Genomic DNA, 27,653 nt, shown 5'->3' on the forward strand with positions numbered 1-27,653 from the left:
ACACAGCCCCAAGATCATTCTGAAAGCCAGGTTTAATTTCCTTTATTGTTGTTTCATCTATTGCTGCAATCAGAAGGAAGTGTAAGCACTCTTTGAAGCAAGTCTCTCGCTGGTTAGCAACTAACTTCTCCAGCTTAATTGCTTTGTCCTCTTGGAGTTTACGTGGAGTTAGAATCCACACTCAGGGACCTGCTAAAGCTGGAAATGGGTGAAACTGTCCCCTCCAAGAATAACGGGCATCTCAATGAAGAGAAATCTCACAATGCAAGTAAAAAATAAATCTGATGACCTCAGGGAGACATTAAAACTTTAAAATGACAATGAAGAAAGGAGAGAAGGGGAGAGGAAGGTAATAATTATGAAAAACATTGTTTTTTTAAAGAGTAACAAAGAAATATATGCAATGAATGAACACACACAGCTATTTGGAGTTGGGGGCAAGTTAACTATATTCAAAAAAGACTGCATCTCTAGAATTTCATTTTTTTTTGCAGTTAAATATTTTAGTTCCTTCATATAGAGACATATTACACATGTTAACAACCATGAAAAACAATACAAAATGCCCTCAATTTAACAAGTAGAAAAATATAACTAGTATATATGGCAATTGCGAATCTAATACTGTACAGAAGTAATTTATGGATCTTACAAATAAATTATACTTAAATGCCCTTTTAAAATTCTTTCCCCCACCCCAGATGTACACCAGAACTTACAATAGGAAAGGTTCCGAGCCTAGCTTATCGCCAAAAAAAAAAAAAAAAAAAAAAAAAAAAATCAGTGCCAGTCAAATGTTCTGCCGACAAGCTCAAAGAATTTCTTATTTGGCTCATGAAAATATTCGTGCAGTTTATTGAGGAGTCTGGGGTCCACTTGGGGGTGCGCCCGGCCTTTGGACTCGTGTAAGCAGCGGTCCCGGCCGCCGTCCCTCAGGCAGTAGAACCCCTTGGTTTTGTTAAAGTAGAAATTGGAGGCGTTGATCTGCGGCGACAGCCTCAGGAACCGCTCCACCTTCTGGATCTCGGGGAAGGGGTCCCTGATGAGGCGGTCGCCGTCCACGATGTGGATGCGGCGCAGCGGGAAGAAACGCAGCCAGTTTTCCATGTGCAGGTGGTACAGGCTGCGGTTGAGAGCCTTGTAGTCCACGTTGAGGCGGCCGTCGCGCACCAGGAACTCCTCGATGGATGGGTAGGGCTTGCGCTTCTGCACGTGGTTGTAGAACACTTGGGTGTAGTCGGATAGCACGCGCTCCGACGGGTCCCGCAGGATAAGCAGCAGCCGGATGGCCGGGTTCATGCTGTGCACGCGCTCAGGCACTTTGGGCGACGTGAAGTACGCGGGGGTCTTTTCCACCGTGAGCTGGTGTGGGGCGGAGAAGGGCATCTGGCTGAGGTACCAGCCCAGGCCTTGGCTGTAGTGCTCCTCCCAGTCGAAGAAATGCACCTCGTTCTCGGCAGCCGCCACGTCTGGATGCAGGCTGAGCATCTCCAACAGCGCGCGGGTACCGCCCTTGCGCACGCCGATGATGATGGTCTGCGGCAGCTGCTGGGCAGAGCCATTGGGGGCTGCGCCGTCGGGGATCTCCTCCTGGAGGGTCGCCGCTTTCCGCACCAGCTCCGGCTGGCCCGGCTCGTTCCCTGGCACCACCGCTGGGCGGGAAGGCACTAGCTGGAGCTGGGCCACCAGCATCACCGCGCCCAGGAGCAGCGGGGCCATGCCGGACACCACGGTGGCTTTACTGGGCCGGGCGCCACTGGGTCATGAAGTGCTGCCCGCGAGGGGACGTCTCCAGATCAGTGACACATGGGTATCGCAGGCTTCTGATTACTAGGAAAAAAAGGGGGGAAAGTATTAACCCCACGTAAATACTTGGCTTAATCAAGCTGACAACTCTGTCATCTTTGGCAAGGCATTCACCTCCTAGGGGTTTTCTCAGTTTCTTTATCAGATGGTAAAAAATCTGCCTGCAATGCTGGAGACCCGGTTTGATCCCTGGATGGGGAAGATCCCCTGGAGAAGGAAATGGCAACCCTCTCCAGTATTCTTGCCTGGAGAATCCCATGGGCAGAGAAACCGTAGCAAAGAGTGTGACATGGCTGAGTGACTTTCACTTTCACTTATCCTATCAAGCAGGGGTGGCAAACAGTTTCTGTACCAGGCAAGAGAGTAAATGGTTAGGCTTTGGGGGACATATAGTCTCCATGGAAACTCCTCCAGCTATGTTGTTTTGCTCTAAAGTGTCCACAGACAAGGCACAGAGGCCTGGGTGTGGTTGTGTTCCAATAAAGCCTTATTTATGGGCACTGGCATTTGAATTTCATATCATTTTCATGGGGCATTAAAAATTATTATTCTTTTACTTTTTTTCCCCAAACATTTATATGTTTAGTGCTCTATTGACACAAAAACCAGGCCAGATTTGGCCTGTAGTCCTATTCTGCCAACCTTTGCTACAAAGGAAAAAGATTGGGAAGGTCTATTGGACCTCAAGAGACATCAGTGAATAGCAACTAGCTTCGAGCCCCAGGCACAGGGGCTAGTGACAGTGAAGCAGGCATGGTTTCTGCTCCCCTACCCATGAGGGGCTTCTGATTTAATAGGACCGACGAACCTGCTTGAAAAATGGAATGGTTAGCTCCTATTGTTCACTTGTCCCTGGATCCAGTTCTTGCTGTGGCCTCAGTGCAGGGGGGTGTACTTCCCAGTGATTTTAGATTTGGCCAGTGGCACGTGGGCAGACTGACTGGTCTGAGCTCCTTGCAGTCCAAAGGACTCTCAAGAGTCTTCTCCAGCACCAAAATCCAAAAGCATCAGTTCCTTGGCGCTCAGCCCAAACCAGTCAATCCTAAAGGAAATCAACTCTGAATATTCATTGGAAGAACTGATGCTGAAACTGAAGCTCCAATACTTTGGCCCCTGGATGCAAAGAGCTCACTCATTGGAAAAACCCCGATGCTGGGAAAGATTGAGGGCTGAAGGAGAAGGGGGCTGCAGAGGATGAGATGGTTAGATAGCATCACTGGCTCAATGAACATGAGTTTGAGCAAACTCAGGGAGATAGTGGAAGAGAAAGGAGCCTGGCGTGCTACAGTCCATGGCATTGAAAAGAGTTGGACATGACTTAGTGAATGCCCAACAAGGTGGGCAGAAACGACAGTGTGCCAGTGCCCAACATAGCCCTTAAGAGGACTGTATGTTTTCACATGCCCTCGTCCCTTACACCACTGTGATAAACAAACAAACAAAAAAATGTGCCCTGGTCCCAGGAGAAAGATGAAACACACTTGGCATACAGCCATCCCATCTGTCCCGTGTGCAGCCTAGCTATCTCCCTCATGTGTGAGAATGTGTGCTTGTGGTTTTAAGCTGTTGAGTTTTGGGCTGGTTTGTATTGCAGTACAAATTTGGCAAAAGTTAACTGACACAACCTGACTGCAAGCATCAGTGTGGTATCCGTTATGATCACAGTTTAGGTACTTTGAGGACCTGTGTTCCTTCCTTTTGCCTGAAACAATTAGGGATGTCTTCCTAGTAGAGCAAGTGTGTGCAGTGGGCCTAGAGGGATGAACAGGTGAGGTTAGTGGAAGGAACAAAAAGCTTTCACACAAGCAAAGGTTAACTGTTTATAAAGAGCGGGCCTTGCAGTCTGCTCAGTGGAATGTCACCCCAACACGACAGTGGAAGGTAGAAAGGCAGGACAGTTATAGATGAGGGTCTTGCCCAGGGACACAAAAATTTATTCCATTTCAGAATTCATGGTCCAAATTTAAAGCTCTAAACGCAGGGCTCTTCCCATGAACTGCCTCCTTTGTGCCTTCTCCTCTTTTAACTCTCTGAGATTTATCACATTTGGGCATGAAAGTCCCTAAGGAACGCAGGAGCTGCTGAGCTGCAGCGCATGGGCCCCCAAGACACATGAGCTGCGCTTGATGTTTTTACGGGGCTGATAAGCAGCAATCCGTGTTTGACCCTCTCCAGGAAAGAGGCGATTGGAAGCTCTGTTTTAAATAATCTCTGTCTAAACACAGCTCAGGGAGAGTTGGAGACAGGCCCAGTTTGGGGACTGTAGGACTTACAAAGCCAGAAAACACAATTTCTATCAAGAAGGCCCATCATCTTCATTATGCCAGGTTTAAAATTCACTTTATTAGTTTAAAACTTGTCTGATGGTGGCGGTTTAGTTGCTAGTCGTGTTCGACTCTTTTGATTCCATGAACTATATAGCCCACCAGGCTCCACTGTCGGTGCGGCTTCCCAGGCAAGACTTCTGGGTTGCCACTCCCTTCTCCAGGGTATCCTCCCGACCCAGGGACTGAACCCAGACTTCCTGCACTGCAGGCAGATTCGTTACTGGCTGATCCACTAGAGAAGTACTAACACTTGTCTTGAATGTGTAAATGAAAAACAATATACAGGGCTTCCTTGTTTATGATCAAATTGATTTGATATCCTTCAGATATCAACTGTATTAACCACTTTGAAAAATGTATATTCAAGATCAAACAATTAAAAAGTTGAAAAATAATAGAATACTGGAAAAGGAAACTCCAAATTCACCACATGCTCATTTAGGGGGAAAAAAAAAAAGTTTTGGAGAGATGGCCAAACCAGATGGGGTTCAAGGTTGGTCTTACTGATTGGATGAGCTCAATTTAATGGGTCATTTGCTTTAGTCAAATGCATGTTTTAGCATGACTCAGTGAAATTCTGTTTCCTTTTCCACTTCGGGTGTGGGTCAGCCAAGCTGTGCTTGCCTTTCACACGTTTGGGGTATGTGAGCAGGTGTACGTGTGTGCTTATGTGTCTGCACGTTTATGTGTACGTGTGTACACGTGTGTGCGTGTGCAGGGTGTGGGGTGGGTAATGTGAGGGAGAGAGCAGCTCTTCCACTCTGAGCAGCAACACTCCCCCCATCTCACAGCCTCACATCCCAGAAAACAGCCCGACCCTGGGGCACCAAAGGAACAGAGCCAGAGGCCAGACCTGAGATGCACACCCTTTTGACTATCCATGCTCTTTTCACTTTATTATGAGGCATGTGGGTTAGCACAGGGAGCATCTGAGATCACTTTCCTAAAGGGGAGTTACCAGCAGACAGCAAAAAGAAGAAAGTTTTTTTTGTTTGTTTGTTTGTTTTCTGGTTGAACCAGGAGGCTTGTGGGATCTTAGTTCCCCTACCGGGGATTAAATCTGGGCCCTCAGCAGTGATAGCCTGAAGTCCTAACCACTGAACCACCAGGGAATTCCTGAGAAGAAACTAAATATAGTTTGTCCTTTACAAAAACAAAACAAAAACACCACCACTCCAAAACAACTCCCTCTCCAAAACAAAAGACTAGTATGTAGTTTATTTTATTTTATTTTATTTTTTTAGTATGTAGTTTAAAAACTCCTTGTTGCTGTTCAGTCACTCAATCATGTCCAACTCTTTGCAAGCCCACGGACTGCAGCACTCCAGGCTTCCCTGTCCTTCACTATCTCCCAGCGCTTGTTCACACTCATGGCCATTGGGTCTCTGATGCCATCCAACCATCTCATCCTCTGTCGCCCCCTTTTCCTCCTGCCTTCAATCTTTCCCAGCATCAGGGTCCTTTCTAATGAGTCTGCTCTTTGCATCAGGTGGCCAAAATAATTGAGCTTCAGCTTCAGCATCAGTCCTTCCAAGGAATATTCAGGACTAATTTCCTTTAGGATTGACTGGTTGGATCTCCTTGGAGTCCAAGGGACTCTCAAAACTCTTCTCAGTTCAAAAGCATCACAGTTCAAAAGCATCAATTCTTCGGTGCTCAGCTTTCCTTATGGTCCAACTCTCACATCCATACATGACTACTGGAAAAACCATAGCTTTGACTAGATGGACCTTTGTGGGCAAAGTGATGTCTCTGACTTTTTAATGTTCTGTCTGGTTTGGTCATAGCTTTTCTTGCAAGGAGCAAGCGTCTTTTAATTTTATGCCTGCAGTCACCATCCACAGTGATGTTGGAGCCCAAGAAAATAAAGTCTGACACTGTTTCCTTTGTTTCCCCATCTATTTGCGATGAAGTGATGGGTGGATGTCATGATCTTAGTTTTGTGAATGTTGAATTTTAAGCCAGATTTTTCACTCTCCTCTTTCACCTTCATCAAGAGGCTCTTTAGTTCCTCTTCGCTTTCTGCCATAAGGGCAGTATCATCTGCTTATCTGAGGTTATTGATATTTCTCCTGGCAATCTTGATTCCAGCTTGTGCTTCATCCAGCCCAGCATTTCACATGATGTACTCTGCATATAAACTAAATAAGCAGGGTGACAATATACAGCCTTGATCTATTCTTTCCCAATCTGCAACCAGTCCCCTGTTCCATGTCTGGTTCTAACTGTTGATTCTTGACCAGCATACAGGTTTCCCAGGAGGCAGGTAAAGTAATCTGATATTCCCTACTTTTACCAATACCTTCTCCCCTCCACTCTTCCAACCACACTGCCTTCCCAAAAGGAGTCATGTAAGTAAAAGTGTAACACACTGTTTTACAAGATATTCAGAAAACCTCAAATCACCACAGGTCATTAAGAGCTGCTCAGGAAGGTAACAGCTGCTACTGTTGCTGTTAAATCCCTTCAGTCCTGTCCGACTCTGTGTGACCCCATAGATGGCAGCCCACCAGGCTCCCCCGTCCCTGGGATTCTCCAGGCAAGAACACTGGAGTGGGTTGCCATTTCCTTCTCCAATGCATGAAAGTGAAAAGTGAAACTGAAGTTGCTCAGTCATGTCCGACTCTTAGCGACCCCATGAATTACAGTCTACTAGGCTCCTCCATCCATGGGATTTTCCAGGCAAGAGTACTGGAGTGGGGTGCCATTGCCTTCTCCAGAAGGTAAGAGCAACCCCTCTGAAAGCTGACAGTAACCACTGTTCATTTGTGCCTCCAACACTTAGTCACAGCTTGCCCTAAGATGGATTTTTATTATCGATATTAAAATGATCCACATATGCACTTGCACATTTTCCAGGAGCCCTGTTTTAAAAACAATATTTTCTGTAACCCTATCCAAAATGTTATTACTTAACTACAAAATGAAGGAGATATTTTGCAGTTTTTTGTCTCACGTCTTCAAAAGCCAGTGTGTATACATTTGTAGGACATCTCACGCTGCTTCTTGTCGCTGTTGTTCAGTCACTAAGTCATGTCTGAGTCTTTGCAACCCCTTTGCAAAGCCAGGCTTGCTTTTTAATATGCTGTTTAGGTTTGTCATAACTCTACTTCCAAGGAGCAAGCATCCTTTAATTCCGTGGCTGAAATCACCATCTGAGGTGATTCTGGGGCGCAAGGCCACTTGTGGCTTCTGACAACTGGAGTGGATAGCCCAGAGATCCACAACACTGAGCAGTGTTGCAATTCTTACTCTGAAAGCTCGTTAACTGTGGAACGTGCTCTCTTCAAAAGTAAGATCCTTGACCCCACTCACAAATCAGGAGTGTCTCAAACAGGACAAGAACCAGGAAGGCAAGTTTGAAATTGCAAGCAGTACAAAAATAAACAGATTATTCTCTCTTCAGAAGTAAACTAGGTACTATCAAAGGGAATCTTCTGGAAGCCTGGAGCCTGAGCTGGCATCAGCACAAAGACTGTTCAACAGCACCTGGAGGCCAGTCCACATTCCTCCAAAAAGCAATGTTGGCAGCAGTCATCCGGAGCACTTGCTACTGAGCAGACATTAGGCTAGCCACTTTGCACACAGGACCCGTGTGATGCACACTGCATTGATGTGGGAACTGATATTGTCACAAGAAAGTGAGGTTCAGAGAAACGGAATGGTTTCTTCAGTCATGTCCATCTCTTTGCATCCCTAAGGACTGTAGCCCACCAGGCTCCTCTGTCCATGGGATTCTCCAGGCAAGAACAGCAGACTGGGATGCCATTTCCTACTCGAGGGGATCTTCCCGACCCAGGGGTCGAACCCGCGTCTCCTCTGTTTACCTGCATTGGAAGGCGGGCTCTTTTACCACTAGTACCACCTGAGAAGTCCCATCCTTCCCTGTTGAAAGAGATCTAACTCACTCTCTGTTCACTCCCTTTTACCAGGGAAGCTACTTGCTTCATCCTGCTGTGATAAACCAAGCCCTGAGTTTCAAGAATTCCGAAGCCAAGAGTCTTTCCCATCAGGAGCACTAGGCTTCCTTGGATTCCACATGAAGATACTGACCACACACCAGGCATGGGGGACACATGGGAAACGGCACAGAATTTTCCAGGGGGAGATTCCCCTGTATTAAGAATTAAATCCAAGGGAACTTCTCCGGCAGTCCAGTGGTTAACACTCCTAGCTTCCACTGAAGGAGGCATGGGGTTGGGGAACTGGGAAGCCGCATGCTTCGAGGTGAAAAAAGTACAAGTTAAATCCAAATCCTTTTCAGGTCAGGAATGAACCTAGAATAGGATATGTCTGCCCCTCCCACCTCACTGCCCTTTTAAGCCAAGCTCGGGCCTTCCGGTTATTTGATGGTACCAGGCTCACACCAGCTCTGTGCTTTGGCATTCTCTGCTCCGTCTTTTTAGGATGCTCCACCCTCCACAGGCTTCCTGGGGATGGCTGTCCCCTGTCACGGATTTTATTTCAAATGCTGGCTTTCCTCGGCAACATGAGCCCACCCTCTCGCCTTTAATCACTTTCTTTCCCATCATCTTGTTTTATATTCCTGATATACTATCCAAAATTATGTTTGCTTGTTTACTGCCTGCCTCTCCACCCAACAAAGTCAATTCAGAGCTTCCTTATCAGCATCCTACCTCCCTCCGCTGCATCCTCAGGGGCTGGCGTGATTGCTGGTACCCAGCGGGTGCTAGAGACACTGCTGAATGAACACATCGAATGTAGTGGCAAGTCAGGCAAATGACGGAAGGCACTGACAGAGGCTTTTCATTTAGCAGAAAGAGAAACTTAACCATTTGCCACTTGTGAAAAAGAGAGTGGCAAAAAGTAGTAAGCTTTCCTCCCTAGAGGATCAAACAGAAACTAGATGTTGAGAAGGGGGCTCAAAATTTCTCATGGAGGACAGACAAAATCAATCGCCGGAGAGCCTAGAGTGCATTTTCATTAAAAAAGGATGGGAAGTAGTGAGATAACCCTTCAAAAATATTTTAATTTTCTTCTTAAGTCTTACTACATAATTCACATTATGACCGGGATTTCAAATGTAACCACTACAACACATTTGCTCTCAGCCCCATCACTAGAACATATTCATGGATAAAATTAAAGAACTAGAATATTTCACACGAGGGACATTCAGTACATCAAGCACAGTGATGCTTGTGGTCCTTCTGTCTGCAGGAAAACCTTTTCGCCCCTCAGGAAAAGATGGTGAACCAGTCGGAACAGGCAAGAATCTTCTTGGATAACAGGGATGGTTATCTGGGGAACAAAAGTCATCCAAGGGATTTGACAGAAGGGTTGGAAAGGAAGCAATTACTCTCTCCCTGAGTGGCTACTGTGTGTCAGGCAAGAGGCCCTCATGTAGAAATGATCGTTCTGAATATTTGTAACAGTATCAAGGGGGTGGCTATTCTCCTTTTATCTTATATATTTTTAAGCAATAAAAGGGCAGTGAGTGGCAATAGAAAAGCAATTGGACAGACCCAGGCTAGAATTCTTATAACTAACTGAGCTCAGATTAGTTTCTCATCTCTTTGGGCCTCAGCGTGCCATTCTGCAAAATGGGCTAAAATCTACTTCATAGGGATGCTATCGTGATTCTGAAAGATTACCCACGCCAAAGAGACAAAGCAATGTCTGGCATTTACAGGGCATACTACGAATGCTAATGGCCTGCCTTTCTCCCTAAGGCAGACAGAGAAACATGCTATTAAGGTTAAAATGAAAGTTAACATGTCAGTTGTGTCCGACTCTTTGGGGCACCATGGACTATACAGTCCATGGAATTCTCTAGGCCGAAATACTGGAGTGGGTAGCCTATTCCTTCTCCAGGGGATCTTTCCAAGCCAGGGATCAAACCCAGGTCTCCAGCACAGCAGGCAGTTTCTTTATCCCTGATAGCTCAGTTGGTAAAAATCTGCCTGCAATGCAGGAGATCACGTTTCGATTCCTAGGTCAGGAAGATCCGCTGGAGAAGGCTGGAGAAGGGATAGGCTACCCACTCCAATATTCTTGGGCTTCCCCTGTGGCTCAGCTGAGTAAGGTTTAAAGACTTTCTCAAATAAAGAAGGCTGAGTGCCAAAGAATTGATGCTTTCGAACTGTGGTGCTGGATAAGTTTCTTGAGAGTCGCTTGGACTGCAAAGAGATCAAACCAGTCAATCCTAAAGGAAATCAACCCTGAATATTCATTGGAAGGACTGATGCTGAAGCTGAAACTCCAGTACTTTGGCCACCTGATGCGAAGAGCCGATTCACTGGAAAAGACACTGATGCTGGGAAAGATTGAAAGCAGGAGGAGAAGGGGGTGTCAGAGGATGAGATGGTTGGATGGCATCATCAACTCGATGGACATGAGTTAGGGCGAATTCCGGGAGATGGTGAAGGACAGCGAAACCTGGCTGCATTCCCTGGAGTCACAAAGAGTCAGACAAAACAGGGAACTGAACTAGAACAAAGATGTCACAGGACCAAGAAATGTGCTGCTTTGCCTCTGAGTGGAGATGCCATCCTTGGGCTGCGGTAAAGCACATTCCAGGCAGAGGGCGAGAGCTTACTCCAAGCCTGATAACACAGCAGGAAGGATGAGAGCTCTTGTGTTGCTCTCCAAGAATTGCCTCTCTCCATGCATGCTGGGGTGTCGAGTGATTTTACTTTCTGGCATGCGCTAATACCCGAGTAAAGATGGTTTGATGAGAACTGTCCTTTCTGTATTCAACCAAACTTCTGAGCAATCAATGGTGTATGATTTTTTGTTTGCCTTTAGGAGACCTTTACCTCTGCGTGGCTAATTTAAGACCATGTGGCAGCAGCATCAACTTTCCATCCTTGGCAGGTCATCGTGGAAACCAAAAAGAGGAAACAGATTTAGCTCCTGCCTGTCAGTCTACAGAAGGACAGAGAGATCTCAAGACTCCCATAAATATTTATTTTCTTGAAACTGCCTACACATGACACTCGTCAACAGCTGTTGACATTGACTTTTGCTTGGATTTACTCATGGTAATTGCTGTGAGGTAAGTTGGGGGTAGAAGAGAGCTCAGGGTACAAAAGACCCAAGGTCAGTTCACATAATGTTACTACAGAGAGAAGTAAGTCAGAATGAGAAAATCAAGGATGGAATATTAATGCATATATGTAGAATCGGAAAAAATATTGGTATAGACAATCTTATTTACAAAGCAGAAATAAAGACACAGATGCAGAGAACATGTGGATACCAAGGGGGGTCTGGGGTGAATTGGGAGATTGGAATGACATATGAACGTTGATATATATATGTTTTATACGTATTGGTACTATGTATAAAATAGATAACTAAGGAAGACCTACTGCATAGCAAAGGGAATATCACTCAGTGCTCTGTGGTGACCTAAAAGGGAAGGAAACTCAAAAAAGAGGGGTTACATGTATACGGATAGCTGATTCATTCTGCTGTACAGCAGAAATAAACACAACGTTGTAAAGCAACCATATTCCAATTTAAAGAAAAAAAGTTCCCCTGGGCCACACTGACTGCCTGGGAAAAGGCGGAGTGACCAGCTCTATTTTCCTCTTGAAAAAGACCAGGACTCTTCCAACACTCCCTCCTCCACTTTCTAGGCTCTGTTACCTCCATGACACGGGAGGTTCCATATATAGAGAAGGGTACCTGGATAATGAATGCAACTCCCCGGAACTGAAGGAAGGAGGTGCCTGGGTCAGCCAGGGAGGGCAGCATGGTGGGGCAAGGATTTGGGGCCAGTGGATTTCAATCACCGTGTTATTTCCAAGCTTCTGAGAATTCCCTGATCCAATGATGGATAATAAATGCCAACTGCCCCATTGGTAGCCTGCAGTCAACCCACAGGACATTTCCAAATTAGGTGAGAGTTTAGGTTGAAGGATCTGGACAAGGGGTTGCAAGTCAGAGGCGACTAAAGCTCCCCACATCCCCGCCAGGAGCTCTGGCTGCTCCATCTCCATCGCCAGGCGCTTTCCAGACTTACAAGTGCACATCACTTCCCTGGGGATGTAGTTCAAAATGCAGATTCTAATCCAAGAGTTCTGGGCAGAGGCCTGGAAGTCTGCGTTTCTAACCAGTTGCCTGGAGAAGCCTTTGGAATGGCAAGAACTCAAGAACTCCCTGAGCTTGGAACAACTGCATCCATTCAGATTCGGAGCCTGATGCCCCTGGCCTTGGGCTGGGAAGGCTGCCTTTGGATTCGGTTTCCAATGGTTGTTAGGGTAGTTTGTTTTTAAATCCAAGGCTGGAGACAATTTCAGCAGACAAAATAGAGAGGGATCACTCTGGTCACAGAGGGGGTGTTATCTGTGGAGGGGGGTGGAGGGCCGATGCTGGAATTCAGAGGATTTAGAGCCAAAAACCCAGGCGCAAATCTCAGCTTTATAACTTAAAATCCACGAGAGAGCACTGAAAACCCAGAGCCTTCGATCGAATGCCTTGGCCAACGTACACTATTGTGAGGATTAAACAGAACAGCCTATGAGGGTGCTTACGATGTTGCCATATTGCCTGGCCGATGGCAAGCCCTTCAATCGTGGCAGCTATTTTTGTCTCTTAAAAAAAAAAAAAGGAGGCTGTGTGATATAAATGGGCATCGAGGATGATAATTAGTCAAACGCATTTGTTCATGATCCAAAGTACTGCAGTGACTCAACCAGACAGAGGCTTACAGGAGAAAGGACTGTGGCACACAGGCTCTCTGTCTGGGGAGGGGCTCGCAGAGGGTCCTCTAGAAAGGCCCCCTGCCTGAGTGATGGGCGGCCAGGTGTGCGCAGGAGGGATGAAGAGGACTCCCCACCCCCTTCAGGTTTAATCTGCGGTGCTGTGCACAGGAGGCAGTGGTGACCTAAATAAATCCTTCATTAGAAGCAGAAACACTGGCACAGGCTGAGCTCCGTGACGGGAGGGCAGACGGGGCCTCTCTTATTACTCAGCGCAGCTGAGTGGAAAAGGGGGCCATGCCAGCAGACGGGAGACAGGATCTCGACTGCCTCGGTGCACTCAGATACGCGCGGCTCAGCTCCCGCTCCAGGTGTGAGCCAATCTCCCGACAGGTGCCATCTGACTGTGGGAACGTCCCGGGACGAGGTGGACAGTCCTCATCACCCCATTCATGGCCAGCACCCATGCAATCCATTTCCCCGGAAACGGACAGGAAAGACACACAGAGCATCGGAGGCCAAAGAACCCCCTGTCCTGTCTGCAATCCCTGTTGATGAGGACACAGGTCACAGAGGACCAGAGCCCCAAGGTCAAGGGCGCAGAGGCTGAAATGAATCAGAGAGCAAGGTCTGCTGATACCCATGCACCAAACCCCAAACACACCGAAACCTGTGCTTCTTTTATTTGGTGTCACGGAGCCCTAGAATAGTTGTCACTGAAAATAAATATATACAAGTCAAAGTAAATTCTTCCCCTCAGTATGCAAAGATGGAGGGTGAATTTGTCTCATTTCTTGAGCCAGGCTGGAAAGACTGAATGTTGTTCCCTCTCAAATTTCATAGGTTGAAGCCCTTGTCCCTGGTGTGGTGGATATTTGGAGATGAGGCCTTGGGGAAGTAATTAGAGTTAGATCAAGTCCTGAGGATAAGACTCGTAATGAGATGCGCATCCCTGGGAAAAGAGGAAGAGAGATCCATGCTCTATCTCTGCCACGGAGAGTGCTCTTGCTTGCTTAGTAGCTCAGTCGTGTCTGACTCTTTGTGAACCTGTGGACTGTAGTTCATCAGGTTCCTCTCTTCATGGGATTTTTTCAGACGAGAATACTGGGAGTGGGTTGTCATTTCCTCCTCCAGGGGATCTTCCTAACCCAGGGATCGAACCTGCAACGCCTGTGTCTCCTGCATTGCAGGCAGATTCTTTACCCACTGAGCCATCGGGGAAGCCCAGTGCTAGATGGTAACCATCTGCAACCTGGAGAGAGCTCTCACCAGGAACTGAATCTGTTCGCATCTTGAACTTGAGCTGGGAAGAATAAACACTTGCCGTTGTTTAAGCCGCCCAGCCTCTGGCATTTTGCCACAGCTGCCTGAGCACACTCAGGCGCTATGCTGTGCTTAGTCTCTCAGTTGTTTCTGACTCTGTGAGCCCACGGCCCATGGACGGTAGCCCACCAGGCTCCTTGAGCCCTGGGGACTCTCCAGACAAGAGTACTGGAGTGGGTTGCCATGCCCTTCCTCCAGCGGATCTTTCCAACCCAGAGATCGAGCCCAGGGCTCCCACATTAAAGGCAGATTCTCTACCATCTGAGCCACCAGGGCTGATACACAGCCCTTAGGAGAAAGAAGAAAGAAAAGAGTGTGCCTGGGACTGTTTCCACTGGGTGAGTCTTCCCAGGGTGGCACACCACCGTCTCCTGGATCCAGGCAGGTGACATGAACCTTGGAAACGGGGTGGCAGGGGTCGGGGGACAGCACTAAGCAGCCCCGTGTGTACACAGGAGGTGTAATGAGCAGGCTGCTGCCATAACTCTGGCCGATGTTGTTTGGGAAGAGGGACCAGTGTCACTGGATCTTTGGATTTTTTGAGACTCTATTATGGATACTTATATGAAAGTTCTTGATTTTTATGAATGCTCAAAAAGGTGAAGTTATATTATTTTTTTTTTTTAAAGAAAGGATTAGAAGGCAAGTCTGCAAAGACTGATGCCTCAGGTCTATGCTTGCCCACAGGTGATCACTTCACACTTTTACAAGACACCTATGATGCTCCAGTACTCTTGCCTGGAAAATCCCATGGGTGGAGGAGCCTGGTAGACTGCAGTCCATGGGGTGGCAAAGAGTCAGACACAACTGAGCGACTTCACTTTCATTTTTCACTTTCATGCATTGGAGAAGGAAATGGCAACCCACTCCAGTGTTCTTGCCTGGAGAATTCCAGGGACGGGGGAGCCTGGTAGGCTGCTGTCTATGGGGTCGCACAGAGTCAGACATGACTGAAGCGACTTAGCAGCAGCAGTATGATGCTTCCATCCCCTTCATGGAGCACAGCGTTGTCATGGCGAAGGGGCTTGTGCAGCTCAATGAAGCTATGAATCATGCTGGGCAGGGTCGCCCAATATAGACAGGTCACAGTGAAGAGTTCCAACAAAATGTGATCTGCTGGAGGAGGGAATTCCTGCCCCGAGAGGAGGGAATTCCTGGGGACACAGAAATGACCCAGTCACTGCCCTCAGAGCACCCTGTAATGCAGAAGAAACCCATGGAAGGAACCCTATTACGATGTCCAGGGTAAGCAGGGATTAGGCACCACTGTATCAGAGCGCAGGGAGAGAGGCCACACAGGAAGAAGACAGGGAGGGCCTGGCATCACTGCACTAAAAGGAATCAACATCAATGGCCAGAAATAATCCAGGAGGAGGCTTGGGGTCTGCTTGGCAGGAAGTCCCCAAGGACAATCAGCCCAGAAAGAGTTTGCAGCAGAATCAGGGCTGGGCAGGGGCCAGGGACTCGGCCTGTGCTGGGGTTGGCTGTGGAGGTAAGGTCTTTGGGGAAAAGTGGCAGATGATACGAGACTGCAGGAGCCCATAGGGGCCACAACTTGAGATTCAGAAGCACAGGAGGGGAAAGAGCCCTGGCGATAGAACAAAGGAAAAAGTCCTGAGCCTGAGTCCCAGAAACGCCACTCACAGACTCCAAGTTGGGACATGTTAATGGAAAATCTTGGAAACTACTGCTCACTCTTGGTCCAAGAGCTTGTTTTTGTCTTTCCTCTTGGATGCGCGTGTTCTTGGTTTAACGTGATCATTTAAAAACAGACGTTTGAGTGTGAGCTCAGTACTGACCTTGACAGACACCAGGGTGGGGCAAGGACTGAGATACCCCTGACTGCGAGTTGCTGAGGGGGAAACAGGCGCGGGCAGAATGAAAGCACGGTACCATAGCTGGTTTCGATTTTACATTGTAATTTTTTTTTCTTCCTTTTCCGAATTGAGTTGTTGCTGTTCCTGTAACAGTACTGAATAAAGTAACAGCTGTTTTCTCCCTCCTCCCACACATACACACAGAACTGTGATTTCTGTTCATTCCTTACTTAAAAAAAAATTTAAATACTATTCAAGTTAAATATTTCTTTATTCTTAAAGCTTCAGGTTTTACAAAATGAGTTAGTGTCTCATTTCCTCTGAATCGAGTTTGAACTTATCTACAATAAATTTAAACAGAAAGCATCCGCCTTATTATCTCAGTCATCTTGGAATCTCTTAAATGCTGTTTAATCGGCTCAGAAGAACTACACCTAGATTTTGCACTTGACACAACCCTCTCTGTGATCTCTTGTTATCGCTTGTGATAATTTCAGTATCTTCAGATTAACTACAGTACTATACAGTAAGCTCAACCATCGTCAGCCTGATCATGTATTCTTTCTGAACGCTGTTGCAAAGTGGTTTATAGTTTAAAAATATGTTCAATTTATTATTCCTTAACTAATGTATCTGAAACAATCTGGCATCTTAGGGAGACATTCAGGAATCTTCAAGAATGATGAGCTCGGAGGGGCCAGCTGGTGGTTAAGAGTGTGGGTTTGAACCCCAGCTCCATCCCTTACTCCCACTGTGTGACCAAGGTCATGTGACCACTGTGGGCTCTGTTTTTATACATAACAGGCACGGATGACAGCATTAATACTGTAGGGTTGTTGCGAGGCTTAAAGAAGGTATTACCACATACATGAAGTGCTAAGAAGAGAGCCTGGCATGTAGAAAACCCTCACCAAATGTGATCATCAGCCCTGGCAGAACTCTGTTTTCCATCTTTAATCCAGGTAATCAATTTCTCTAACACCGATCATTTTAGGCACATAAAATGCATCTCCACAAAGTCGTCTTGGCTTGAAAGGACCCATACACAAGAGCGAGCAGGGTGTTGAGCTGGGGTCTAGTCCCAAGTTCTGTCCTGACTTCTGTGTGACCTTGGCCAAGGCCCAGAAATACTCTTAAGCCTCTTGTACAAAAGAAAACAATTGGACCATAAATTCTCAGAACATCTGCCCTCTTATATCCATCTACAATATACAGGCTTTAGAGAATTAAGAAACATTCTTGTCTGTCAAAGCAAGCAAGACACTATTATCCAAGATTCTAAATAAAACAATCACTGTTAAAAATAAATCTTAATAACGTTTTGTCACTTGGCATCAGCCTTCCATTTCATAGGCTAAAGGGAGCAATATATTGAATTTCTACACTTCTGAGGTCCTTTTGCTATTCAGGAAGATCACATAGCTCCTAGCAGGAAGGACTCCCTTTGAGGGTATGTGTGTGCTAAGCCGCTTCAGTCAGGTCCTACTCTTTGCGACTCTGTAGCCTGCCAGACTCCTCTGTCCATGGAATTTCCCAGGCAAGAATACTGGAGTGGGTTGCCATTTCCTACTCCAGAGGAACTTCCCAACCCAGGGATTGAACCCGCGTCTTTTACGTCTCATGTATTGACAGGTGTAGGGTCTCCCAAGCTACCTGTTGCTCTGGTTCTATTCAGATCATATTCAGCATTCAATCAACAAATACTAATGAAACCCAGGACCTGATTAAGAAAGAGGTGGATATACAGGAGAGGGGAACCCTCTCTGAAGGAGGCTTCATCACCCCCAGGGGAAAAAAATGAAGAAAAGTAGCATTATATAAAAGCTTCCCAATGAAAGGAAAATATAGAAAGCAGACCAAGCCCTTCCAGCTGGGGTGGGGGCCGAGGGGTTGTGTGCCATGGGACAAGCCTTCCCCACACCCAGCTGCAATGGGTGAGTCTCAGCACCTTCTGGGCTGGATGGAGACAGTTGAGTTCAGGACTTTCGCTTGGATACGTTTGGGAGGGAAGTTTGGGAGTGAGCAGAATGCCTTAAGACAACAGAAAAGGACTGAGGGCTGCCAGAAGGGTCCCCCTTCTTGGTCCTGATCACACGTAACATCCAGTCTCTTCCTAAATCAATGAAGATGCAACCTTTGAAGAATAGTAGGAAGTGCAAAACACAAATATCAGCTGGCCCAGCATATCCAGAACCCCCCCCAAGACCTAAGCGGATTTGCTGTGTCTCAGGCCCTGGGGAATTAAAAGACACAGCTTGCATCCTTGTTCCTTCCCTCCAATAACTCAGGTATATGCAGGGGTATAGGGTGTTTTGGGGGGCAGATGAGAGAGAGGAGGCAACGTACGTGATAACTGCACTAAGGTTAGGGCTGAGAAATGGCCATGAATACATGGCTTACTAGCATAAAGATTCACAGACAACAGAATGATGGGTATACATGCATCACACATCAAATTATTTTGGTCATATTAATGTGTCAAGAGACAAGAAGAATTGTAACAAAGTTACATTTAGAAACAATTTGTTCTATTTGTCAAAATCGAAGGTGGGAAAATGGAGTGGGAATGAGTTATCATGTCCCAATAACAGGGACATTAGAGTAACAGAATTTCTTCCTCCAAGTCTCAGTGAACAGGAAGGAAAAAGCAAAGGTATTGGGAGGGGAGAGAAGAGATAGGAGTCTGCATGTCAATTTCTCCATTGCTCCTTCTTTTATGGTGTCAACTCGGTTTGACGGGATTTCAGTAGGGTTCAGGCTTCCTAGGTGGTGTCAGTGGTTAAAAAAAAAAAAAAAAAATTCACCTGCCAATGCAGGAGATACAAGAGACGTGGGTTCGATCCCTGGGTTGGGAATATCCCCTGGAGTAGGAAATGGCCACCAGCCTCAGAATCCCTGCCTGGAAAAAGAGAGCACACACACACACAACATGAAGGTCCATCCATGGGAACCCGATGCCAGTTCCTTCTGAAAGGAATTTGTACATAAAATCTGTATGTATGTGTACGCCTGAGTGTTTTTGTGTTAGAGCTCTGATGATAGACCAGGTTTTTAAGACTTTCTGCAACTTTTACATCCTCTCAAGACAATCAAGGCACTAAGGAAGCTAACACATGCCTTCAGGTATTGCCTATGAGATGTTTCTATGACAATGCATTTCCAAAGGGACATTTTCAAAGATGTCAAAGAATAAATCACTATAGCCATCTTGGTCACTGAGCCACACAGATTTCCCATGTTGACAATCACCTTCATTTCCCCATCAGCTGGTGTGAACTTGATGCCCTGGCTTTGTGCTTCAGACTAGGATCAAACTCAAACCAGCATTCACTGTGGTTCAGTCACTCAGTCCTGTCCACTCCTTGCGACTCCATGGACTGCAGCACCGTCTCCTGGAGCTTGCTTAAACTCATGTCTGTAGAGTCGGTGATGCCATCCAGCCGTCTCATCCTCTGTCGTCCCCTTCTCCTCCTGCCCTCAATCTTTCCCAGCATCAGGGTCTTTTCCAGTGGATCAGCTCTTCGCATCAGGTGGAACTTCAGCTTTAGCATCAGTCCTTCCAATGAATATTCATGATTGATTTCCTTTAGGATGGACTGGTTGGATCTTCTTGCAGTCCAAGGGACTCTCAAGAGTCTTCTCCAACACCACAGTTCGAAAGCACCAATTCTTCAGCATTTGGTGTCCTATATGTCAGGGCAAATGAGGGGCTTGGCCCAAGCTCAACAGTTCCCAATAAATGAGGTATTGACGATTATGCTGAAATTTCTGGTTTGGCTGTCCACAAGTGTTTTTCAAGTATTTAGAGTCACAGGAAGAAAGACATTTAATAATGTGGGTCACTAAATTAAGTTTCAAGATTTCTTCTTACACACATTACCCTCCTTCGTCTCTCAGATACCATCCAGGAGACTACATGGTTTGCTCTGGGCACGGATACCAGGTCTCCAGAGCACAGGTCCCTTCTGGACACTGGTCAGGGATACAAGAAGAAGACAGGTCCCTCCACATCCCCCAGAGGCCCACTGTGGACAGAAGATGGGTGTGGAAATAGACACTTTTGGCCCAATCAGTCGGAGGAGGATCTGAGATAAACACTATTTTAGCAAATTAAAGGAAGCCAGGAAGCGGAAGTTTGGGACATACTTCATGGAAAAAACACCTACGGAACACTTACAAGTCTGGTGAGGACAAAGACCAAGTTCAATATGCTTTTAAATGACATCCAAGGTAAAGCATATAAACAGAGAAATAAATAGAATGGTGTGGGAAGATCAAAGCAAGTGAGTTGATATCTGCTGGGGTTTAAATCCTGGCTTAGTTATTTGATCATGAAAAAGTCACACATCTCTCTGGGTCTTATTTTTTCCATCTAAAGAAAGTGGGGGGCTCCCCCGGTATGGCTCAGTGGTAGAGAATCCGCCTGCCAATGCAGGAGATGCGGGTTCGATCTCCGGATTGTGAAGATCCTCTGGAGAAGGAACTGGCAACTCACTCTAGTATTCTTGCCTGGAAAATCCCATGGACAGAGGAGCCTGGCGGGTTGCAGTCCATGGGGTTGGAAAGAGCTAGACACAACTAAGCACCCACATATGCAAAAAACAGGGTGGTTCCTACATTGTTGAGTGACTGTAAGATTCAAATGAGATGCTGAGGAAAAACACTTTAGCTCACCTGATACAAGGTTAAACCCTCAAGACAAAGGAGTTCAAAAATACCAGAGTAACAGTAGCATGATGACATCAGCTTGAAAAGAGAAGTAAAAGGACAATAATAGCAATTAAAATTCAGATTTTTATAACATCTAACCTGCTTAAATAATGGTCCTAAGTAAAGAAAGGAATCTCAACATTCCAAAAACTGACACGTAAGGAAAAGTATTCTTTAGGGAAAGTGGAAAATTTTGAGCATTGAGAGCCATTCACAGAGACAGAGATGACAAAGGAAACTGCAGAATGAAGAGCACAAAGTGGCTGTTAAATCTAATATTTTTAGAGGACAATGTTTATGAGATAATTAGCCTTGGCACCATCTTTGCAGAGGACTGTAAAGAACCCTTCCAGTAAGAAAAGGCGGCAGGTGACTGCAATTCTGAACACGAGATTGTTTCAATCAGCAGGGTCTGGCGGCTTGTGTAACTGGAATCCTCCTAAGTGGCTCCACGCCAACCCTGAGCCCTGCTGCAGCTTCTGTTGGAATCGGTGCCGCCAGGAAGCGTGGCTGGGAGCAGAGGAAGGTCAAGGCAAGCTTGACTTTCAAGACTGTGTGTGTGTGCACATGTGCCCAGTTATGTCCAACTCTTTGCCACATTACGGACTGTAGCCCTCCAGGCTCCTCTGTCCATGGGATTTCCCAGGCAAGAAGACTGGAGTGGGTTGCCATTTCCTCCTCCAGGGGATCTTCCTGACCCAGGGATTGAAACCACGTCTCTTGTGTCTCCTGCACTGGCAGACGGATTCTTTACCAGCTGAGCCACGGTGGAAGCCCACTTTCAAGACTAAATAATGTAAAGCCGTCCTTGGAACAGGGGCTGCCAGGCTTGGGGAAGGCTGGTGCACACAGGGCTGCCTGCAACCACAGGGCTCAGGAGAAAACAGAGCACCAGCTGGCACTGATGCTACCCAGAGACATTGACTCTGCTCACTTTCATTCCCTGGTGGACCACCAACGACAGCTGCCCATCTGAGCTCACAAATCTGGACCAAAACCTCAGGCTTCTCTCAAAGACTCCTGTTTCTGTTTATGGTAACGGTACTTTCACTTCCAGCAGCTGCGACGCGAGGCTTTTTTTTTTTTTCCTGCCTTCTCCCTGCATAGATCCACTTTCTGTTGCGCAATCCTGCACTGAGATCTGGGACCAGGCAGGAGCGGGTGCAGAGCTGACAGCAGAGGTTTATCCTGCTCTCCCGTGGCAGGCGTTTCCTGCGGGAAGCAGCCAAGCCCATGTCAATTACAGCAATGTCCCAGTGCCAGAGGAGCTGGGAACACCAAGAATAGACCCTGCATCTCAGCACCTCCAACCCTCAGCTTCTTGTCCCACTTGGGTTGGTGGCAGGACTCTGCCCACTCGAGGGTCTCAGGGACTTAGAAAGACAGCGCCGGCCATCTGGGGCCAGAGCGGGGAGAACGTGCAAGAACCTCAGCTGCCCCTTCCAGCTCCAGGAAGCGACACAGAGCTTCCTGTCACTTTCACTGCCCTCAGCAAGTCCCAAGGCCATCTGACCTTCAGATGGGGGACAGTGCACCCCTACTCTGAACCTAAAGACAGACAGTAGGATGCTGCCACAGGCATTATTATTTATTGTGGATGGGAGGCGGGAGGCGGAGAGCATTCAAGACAGATCTGGAGGAAAGACAAGAGTCTGGAGCTAAGAAGAAAGGGGAGGGGGCTGGCAAAGGGAGCACAGCCCGGGCACAGGGTGGGGATGTCCATGTTCCTGATTCATCTGGGGAAACAGTGGGCAGTCCTGTGGGTAGACCACGAGGTGGGAGTCAGAACAGAGGATGGCAAGGGACAAGGCTTGAAAGAGTAGTGTGCGAATGCCAGGCTGAGGGACTTGGAATTGTATCATTACTTGCATTATTAACAGCTAGGTCTGGAGCAACCACTACAGGCGTTAAAGCTTCTCTGGTGGCTCAGTGGTAAAGAATCCACCTGCCAATGCAGGAGATAGGGGAGATGATGCTTTGATCCCTGGGTCAGGAAGATCCCCTGGAGTAGGAAATGGCAGCCCACTCCAGTATGCTTGCCTGGAAAATCCCATGGACAGAGAAGGCTGGAGCACTATAGTCCCATGGGGTTGCAACACAATCAGATGTGACTTAGCTACTAAATAACAACATGAACACTAAATGTTCTCTATACACCACTGCCTTTAATCCTGACAAATCAATAAAACAGAATATGTTGGGGTCCTTATTTTTTTGGTCAGTAGCTATTTCTTGGGTGACAACTGTCTACCACACCCTGGTTCAGGATTGATCTAGGGGTTGGGGGGTCCAGACAAAGCCTCCATCCTCCTGTGATTTAATCTACTGGAACAGATTAAATATTAAATAAGTGTATGAAAAAATCATGAAGAGTATGTGAGGTTTGCAGAAATGATAACCTTGCCCAAAGGGATACTGTGATGTAGCAATATAGTTGGGCCCTGGGCCCAGAGCTCATCTGTGTTTAAGTGTCCTGTACTCAGACACCAGTGCTGTAAACCATGGACTCCATGGGACACTGTGCACCGGGGGACAGGGCCGGGACCAGATTATATTTGTGTTCTGCACAGTGGGTCAGAGCTGGAGAAATTAACATAGAGAAACACTGCAGATTGCAAACAGTTTTGAAAGTTATGAAGCTGAGAGGGGAAAGAAAAGCAAAACCAGAAGAATGCAAGATTTCTATTTCGGCTGAAGACAGCAGTCAAAGACGTTTTAGAGAGGAGCAGCATCCATCACCAATTGCACGATACAAACATAAAGGTAACTGTTGCTCAAAGGCTTGTGCATGCTAAATCATGTCAGTTGTGTCTGACTCTGTGCAACCCCATGGACTGTAGCCTGCCAGGTTCCCCTGTCCATGGGGATTCTCCAGGCAAGATACTGGAGTGGGTTGCCATGCCCTCCTCCAGGGGATCTTCCCGACCTAGGGATCGAACCTGAGTCTCCCTCACGTCTCCTGTAGTTGCTCAAAGGCAAAAGGGATCGATTCTGGATGACCCAGATTAATTGGCTTATTGTTTGATTAATTGGCTCTTCCAGTTTCAAATGGCTGTGCCTTAGTCTCTGGTTCCGCAGTTCTAGCCTGTGTGCATGTGACCAAACTTTTGGATAAGAGGACCTACAGGGAAATCTGGCTTCCCTGGTGGCTCAACTGGTAAAGAGTCTGCCCGCAGTGTGGAGACCTGGGTTCAATCCAGTATTCTTGCCTGGAGAATTCCATGGGCAGGGGAGCCTGGTGGCTCTAGTCCTTGGGGTCACAAAGAGTCAGACACGACTGAGTGACTAACTTTCAAACTTCTCTGTTTCACAGGGAAATCTCCTGCAGGCTTTTGAGAAAGATTTCTTCCCTAATTGGGAGTCCCTCAACCTTGCTCCCTTCCTACGTGAGAGCAGAGGGTAAGGGCACCTGCCGGGGTCATTCTGGCCTTCTCCCCACCTGGACAGATCAGTGAAGGACAAGGTGATCTGGGTGGGGATACACAGCTTGAGCCTTAGTAACATTCTTAATCTGCTTTTCACACGAGATCAGGCTTACCAGCAAGAAAAGCTCATAATCACTACTAAGTGCTGCTTTATACACACTTAGTACCAGACTTTCCAATGGGTATTTTACATATATTACCCAATGTTTCTACCAGCAAAAAGTCCAGGATGTTGCTGTTGCTTAGTTGCTCAGTTGTGTCTGACTCTTTGTGACCCCACGGACTGTAGCCCACCAGGCTCCTCTGCCCATGGGATTTCCCAGACAAGAAAACTGGAGTGGGTTGCCATTTCCTTCTCCCGGGGATCTTCCCAACCCAGGAATCAAACCTGCGTTCCCTGCATTGGCAGGTGGATTCTTTACCACCGAGCCACCAGGGAAGCGGAAAAGGTCCATGAGGAAATATAATGCCCTTTAACAGGACAGTCGAGGTTGGGAAAAACAAAAGCATTTTCTCCAACGTCAAAAACCTCAAATAATGCAGTGCTGTCAGGAGCAGGGGTGGTTCTGTGATCTCCAGTAATGCTCTGGCCCCAAGGATGCTCCTGCCTCACTGAACAACTGAGGACCGACTTATTCCCCAGAAAAGGCCAGTTCCTCTGATGTGTGTGTAGATGGGGCTGAGGGGTCAGGAGGGAAGGAACCATTTCACAGGCAGAGAGCAGGGCAGGAGAGATGCCACCCGAAACTCTCTCTAATAAGAGCCCGTGTTTAACAAAGAGACTCACAGACTTAGAGAAGGGGTTTATGGTTGCTGCGGGCAGGGTGAGGGGAAGGGATCGTTAGGGAGTTTAGGACGGATATGTACACGCTGCTATGTTTAAAACAGATAACCAACGGGGATCTGCTGTACAGCACGTGGAACTCTGCTCAATGTTACGCGGCAGCTGGGATGGGAGGGGAGTTTAAGGGAAAATGGATGCATGTATGTGTATGGCTGAGTCCCTTTGCCGTTCACCTGAAACTATCACAACATTGTTAATTGGCTATACCCCAAGAAAAAAAACAAAGTGAAAAGGAGCTCCTGTGTAATGAATGGAAATAAAACCAAATCCAAAGTAACAGACCCACTCCTGGCATCATGCGGAGGACCATGAGGGGCATGGTGGCTGGTGCCTCCACCAGATGGCACTGGGTTCCCTTGCGTTCAGCTGTGACTTCGTGCTGACTCAGAGCAGGGAGAAAGGCCTCAACTTCTCTAGTTTCATCACGTTCCACATTTTTTCCAGTTCCACCATTAGAGTTTGTACGTCCTTCCCTCAAGGTCATAGGTATTAAGCACAGATCCTGAGAAGCCTTGGCACAGGGAGAGGGAGGGACATTTACTTAAATGACTGTATCTGGATAGGATTTAACCAAGGACTTCCTGCTACAGGAGGCCACTGCATTTCCCTGGGCTAGGAATCCTCTGTCTGCTCATAATCCTTTTCTGTCCTGGCTTCTCCTCCCTCTCTTCCCTCCTTCTTTCCTGGGTTCTTCCTCCTTCCCTTCTCTTTCTGTACTTTGTCTTCCCCTGACGGTTACTGCTGTACCCTTTCTGCACTGCTGCTTCTAAGCTTTTGGCCCAGAAAATGAAATAATAAGATTTGCTCACACGATATAAATTAAGACTAAAGAAACAAAGGGCAAAAGACCAGACAGTCTCCCAAGAATGTGAGCTATGAGATCCATGCTCTCTGTGATATAACATTGAGTTTGCAATCTAGAAGTCTACACTGCTTTCTTTTCTTATCTTATTAACAGCATCTTTTTTTTTTTTAATTCTGATGAGTCAGGCATTGTGTAAATGTTTGACATTATTTATTTAGTTTAATTTGCACCAAACAATTATCTGCTATAATTTTAATTATGCCTATTTTGAAGATGTGGAGACTGAGGCTTAGAGATGGGAGATGACTCGTTTCCCGTTGCATGGCCAAGAGGTAGCAAAGTGGATATAACCAGATCTCTCTGGCTGAGTCATTCTACATGCAACCTGGCAAGCCACTTTGCTTTCTTTCTGGTCCATATTCCATATAAACACACTGCTCGTAAGCAGCTCAAGTTAAATGAAGAGTTAGTAATTTCAGATGCAACAGAAACATCATTTTGGCATAAGCAGTATTTTACTATAAACTCTGCTTGGGAAAAGTCCACTGGCAACCAAAGTACTGCTTATTGAGTTTCTGCCAGGTTATTACCTGAAATGGAAACACATTTCCATGGCCATCCTCAGAACAACATAGTCCAGCAGTCCTGGGGAGATCTCGGACTCAGTTCATAACCTGAGATCATCTGCTTGGGAGGAGCCAGTCTGAAAGGCCCTCTCACTGTTTTATTAGCTTTGGATTCATCCGAGGAGGGAGCAATTGCAAGCATGAGTTTTCAAAGCACAAAGCACTCCTTCACTGTACTCGGTGGAGCCCTTGTGCGCATCTCATGGTTCCAACTCTGGTCCTGCAGTAATGAGCTCAGAGCAATGTTTGTGTTGAATAATGTGCTGCGTTGGTGGACTGGCTGCTCCCCTGGTGGCCTCAAGGGTTGAAATGCCTTCTTCCCAAAGGGTGCTGGGAATAATGTGCTGCATAGATGGGAGAGATCTGACTTGTCCACAATTCTTCTGCTTCTTTTTGCAAACAAGTAAGTTTGCCTCGGTTTGATCTGTTGCTAAGCTCATCAGAGAAAACAGCCCTTCCTTCTCTCCTTGGATCATACGGTGGCTAAATTATTTCACCTCTAAATGACTGTATTTTTCCCTCTCTCACTGCCTACAGCTCTGGAAGTTTCACCAAACGCATCACCTACAACTGTCACTGCAAGAATAGAGATGCTTAATAAAATATAGGACTTCCAGTTAAATTTAAATTCCAGATAAACAATCAATCATGTCTTAATATGAAGTATCCGGGATATGCCTATACTAAAAGAATACATGTTCTTTATTCAAAGTTCAAATTTCACTGATCATCCTGTATTTTTACTTGTGAAATCAGGCAACCCTGCATAAGAAGAACGTGCATTTTCTTGAGCGTTAGGCTAGGCATTTGACAAGGGCAATCTCCTTTAATCCTCATTAGAATACTGAAAAATCTGAGAGCCAGAAAAACTGTCTATTTCTCCGGGTGATACCATCAGTAAGGAGGAGATCAGAAATTCAAACAGACAGGACTTCAAAAGTCACACTCTTCGAGAATAACTCCTATACCTAATTCCAGAAACTTGTAATTGACACCTTCTCTGACCTTCCTATCAGGGACACTGGGAAAAATCTGGCTGAAGATGGAATTTATATCAAGTGAAACTGAGTTTTTCAGAGGTGGTGTTGTGCCAGCCTGCTTTCACTCTGTGCCACTCAAGTGTGTATTTCTCTGAGCACAGCTAGAAGAGCAAGCCTTTTCATTTCAGCTGCATCTGCAATCACCTTTCTCCCACTGTATGTTAACTGCTGATACAGGCCTCTGATTTACTCTCCTTAAAGAGTGAAGATATTTACACAAAAACAACCTTACTGCAGGGTGTACCTAATCTGTAGGAATTC

General features: G+C 46.6%; 1 protein-coding gene across 1 annotated transcript in view; it reads right to left on the reverse strand.

The window, feature by feature from the left end:
- HS3ST1 (heparan sulfate-glucosamine 3-sulfotransferase 1) overlaps window positions 425-27,653 on the reverse strand; it is a 35,671-nt gene continuing 8,442 nt past the window's right edge. The window contains exon 2 of the mRNA XM_018049730.1: window positions 425-1,830. Coding sequence (XP_017905219.1) covers window positions 781-1,719 — 939 coding nt within the window. The 5' untranslated portion in view covers window positions 1,720-1,830 and the 3' untranslated portion in view covers window positions 425-780. The remainder of the gene's footprint in view (window positions 1,831-27,653) is intronic.

This window comes from Capra hircus, chromosome 6 (genome assembly GCF_001704415.2).
Source record: "Capra hircus breed San Clemente chromosome 6, ASM170441v1, whole genome shotgun sequence".
Lineage (NCBI taxonomy): Eukaryota > Metazoa > Chordata > Mammalia > Artiodactyla > Bovidae > Capra > Capra hircus.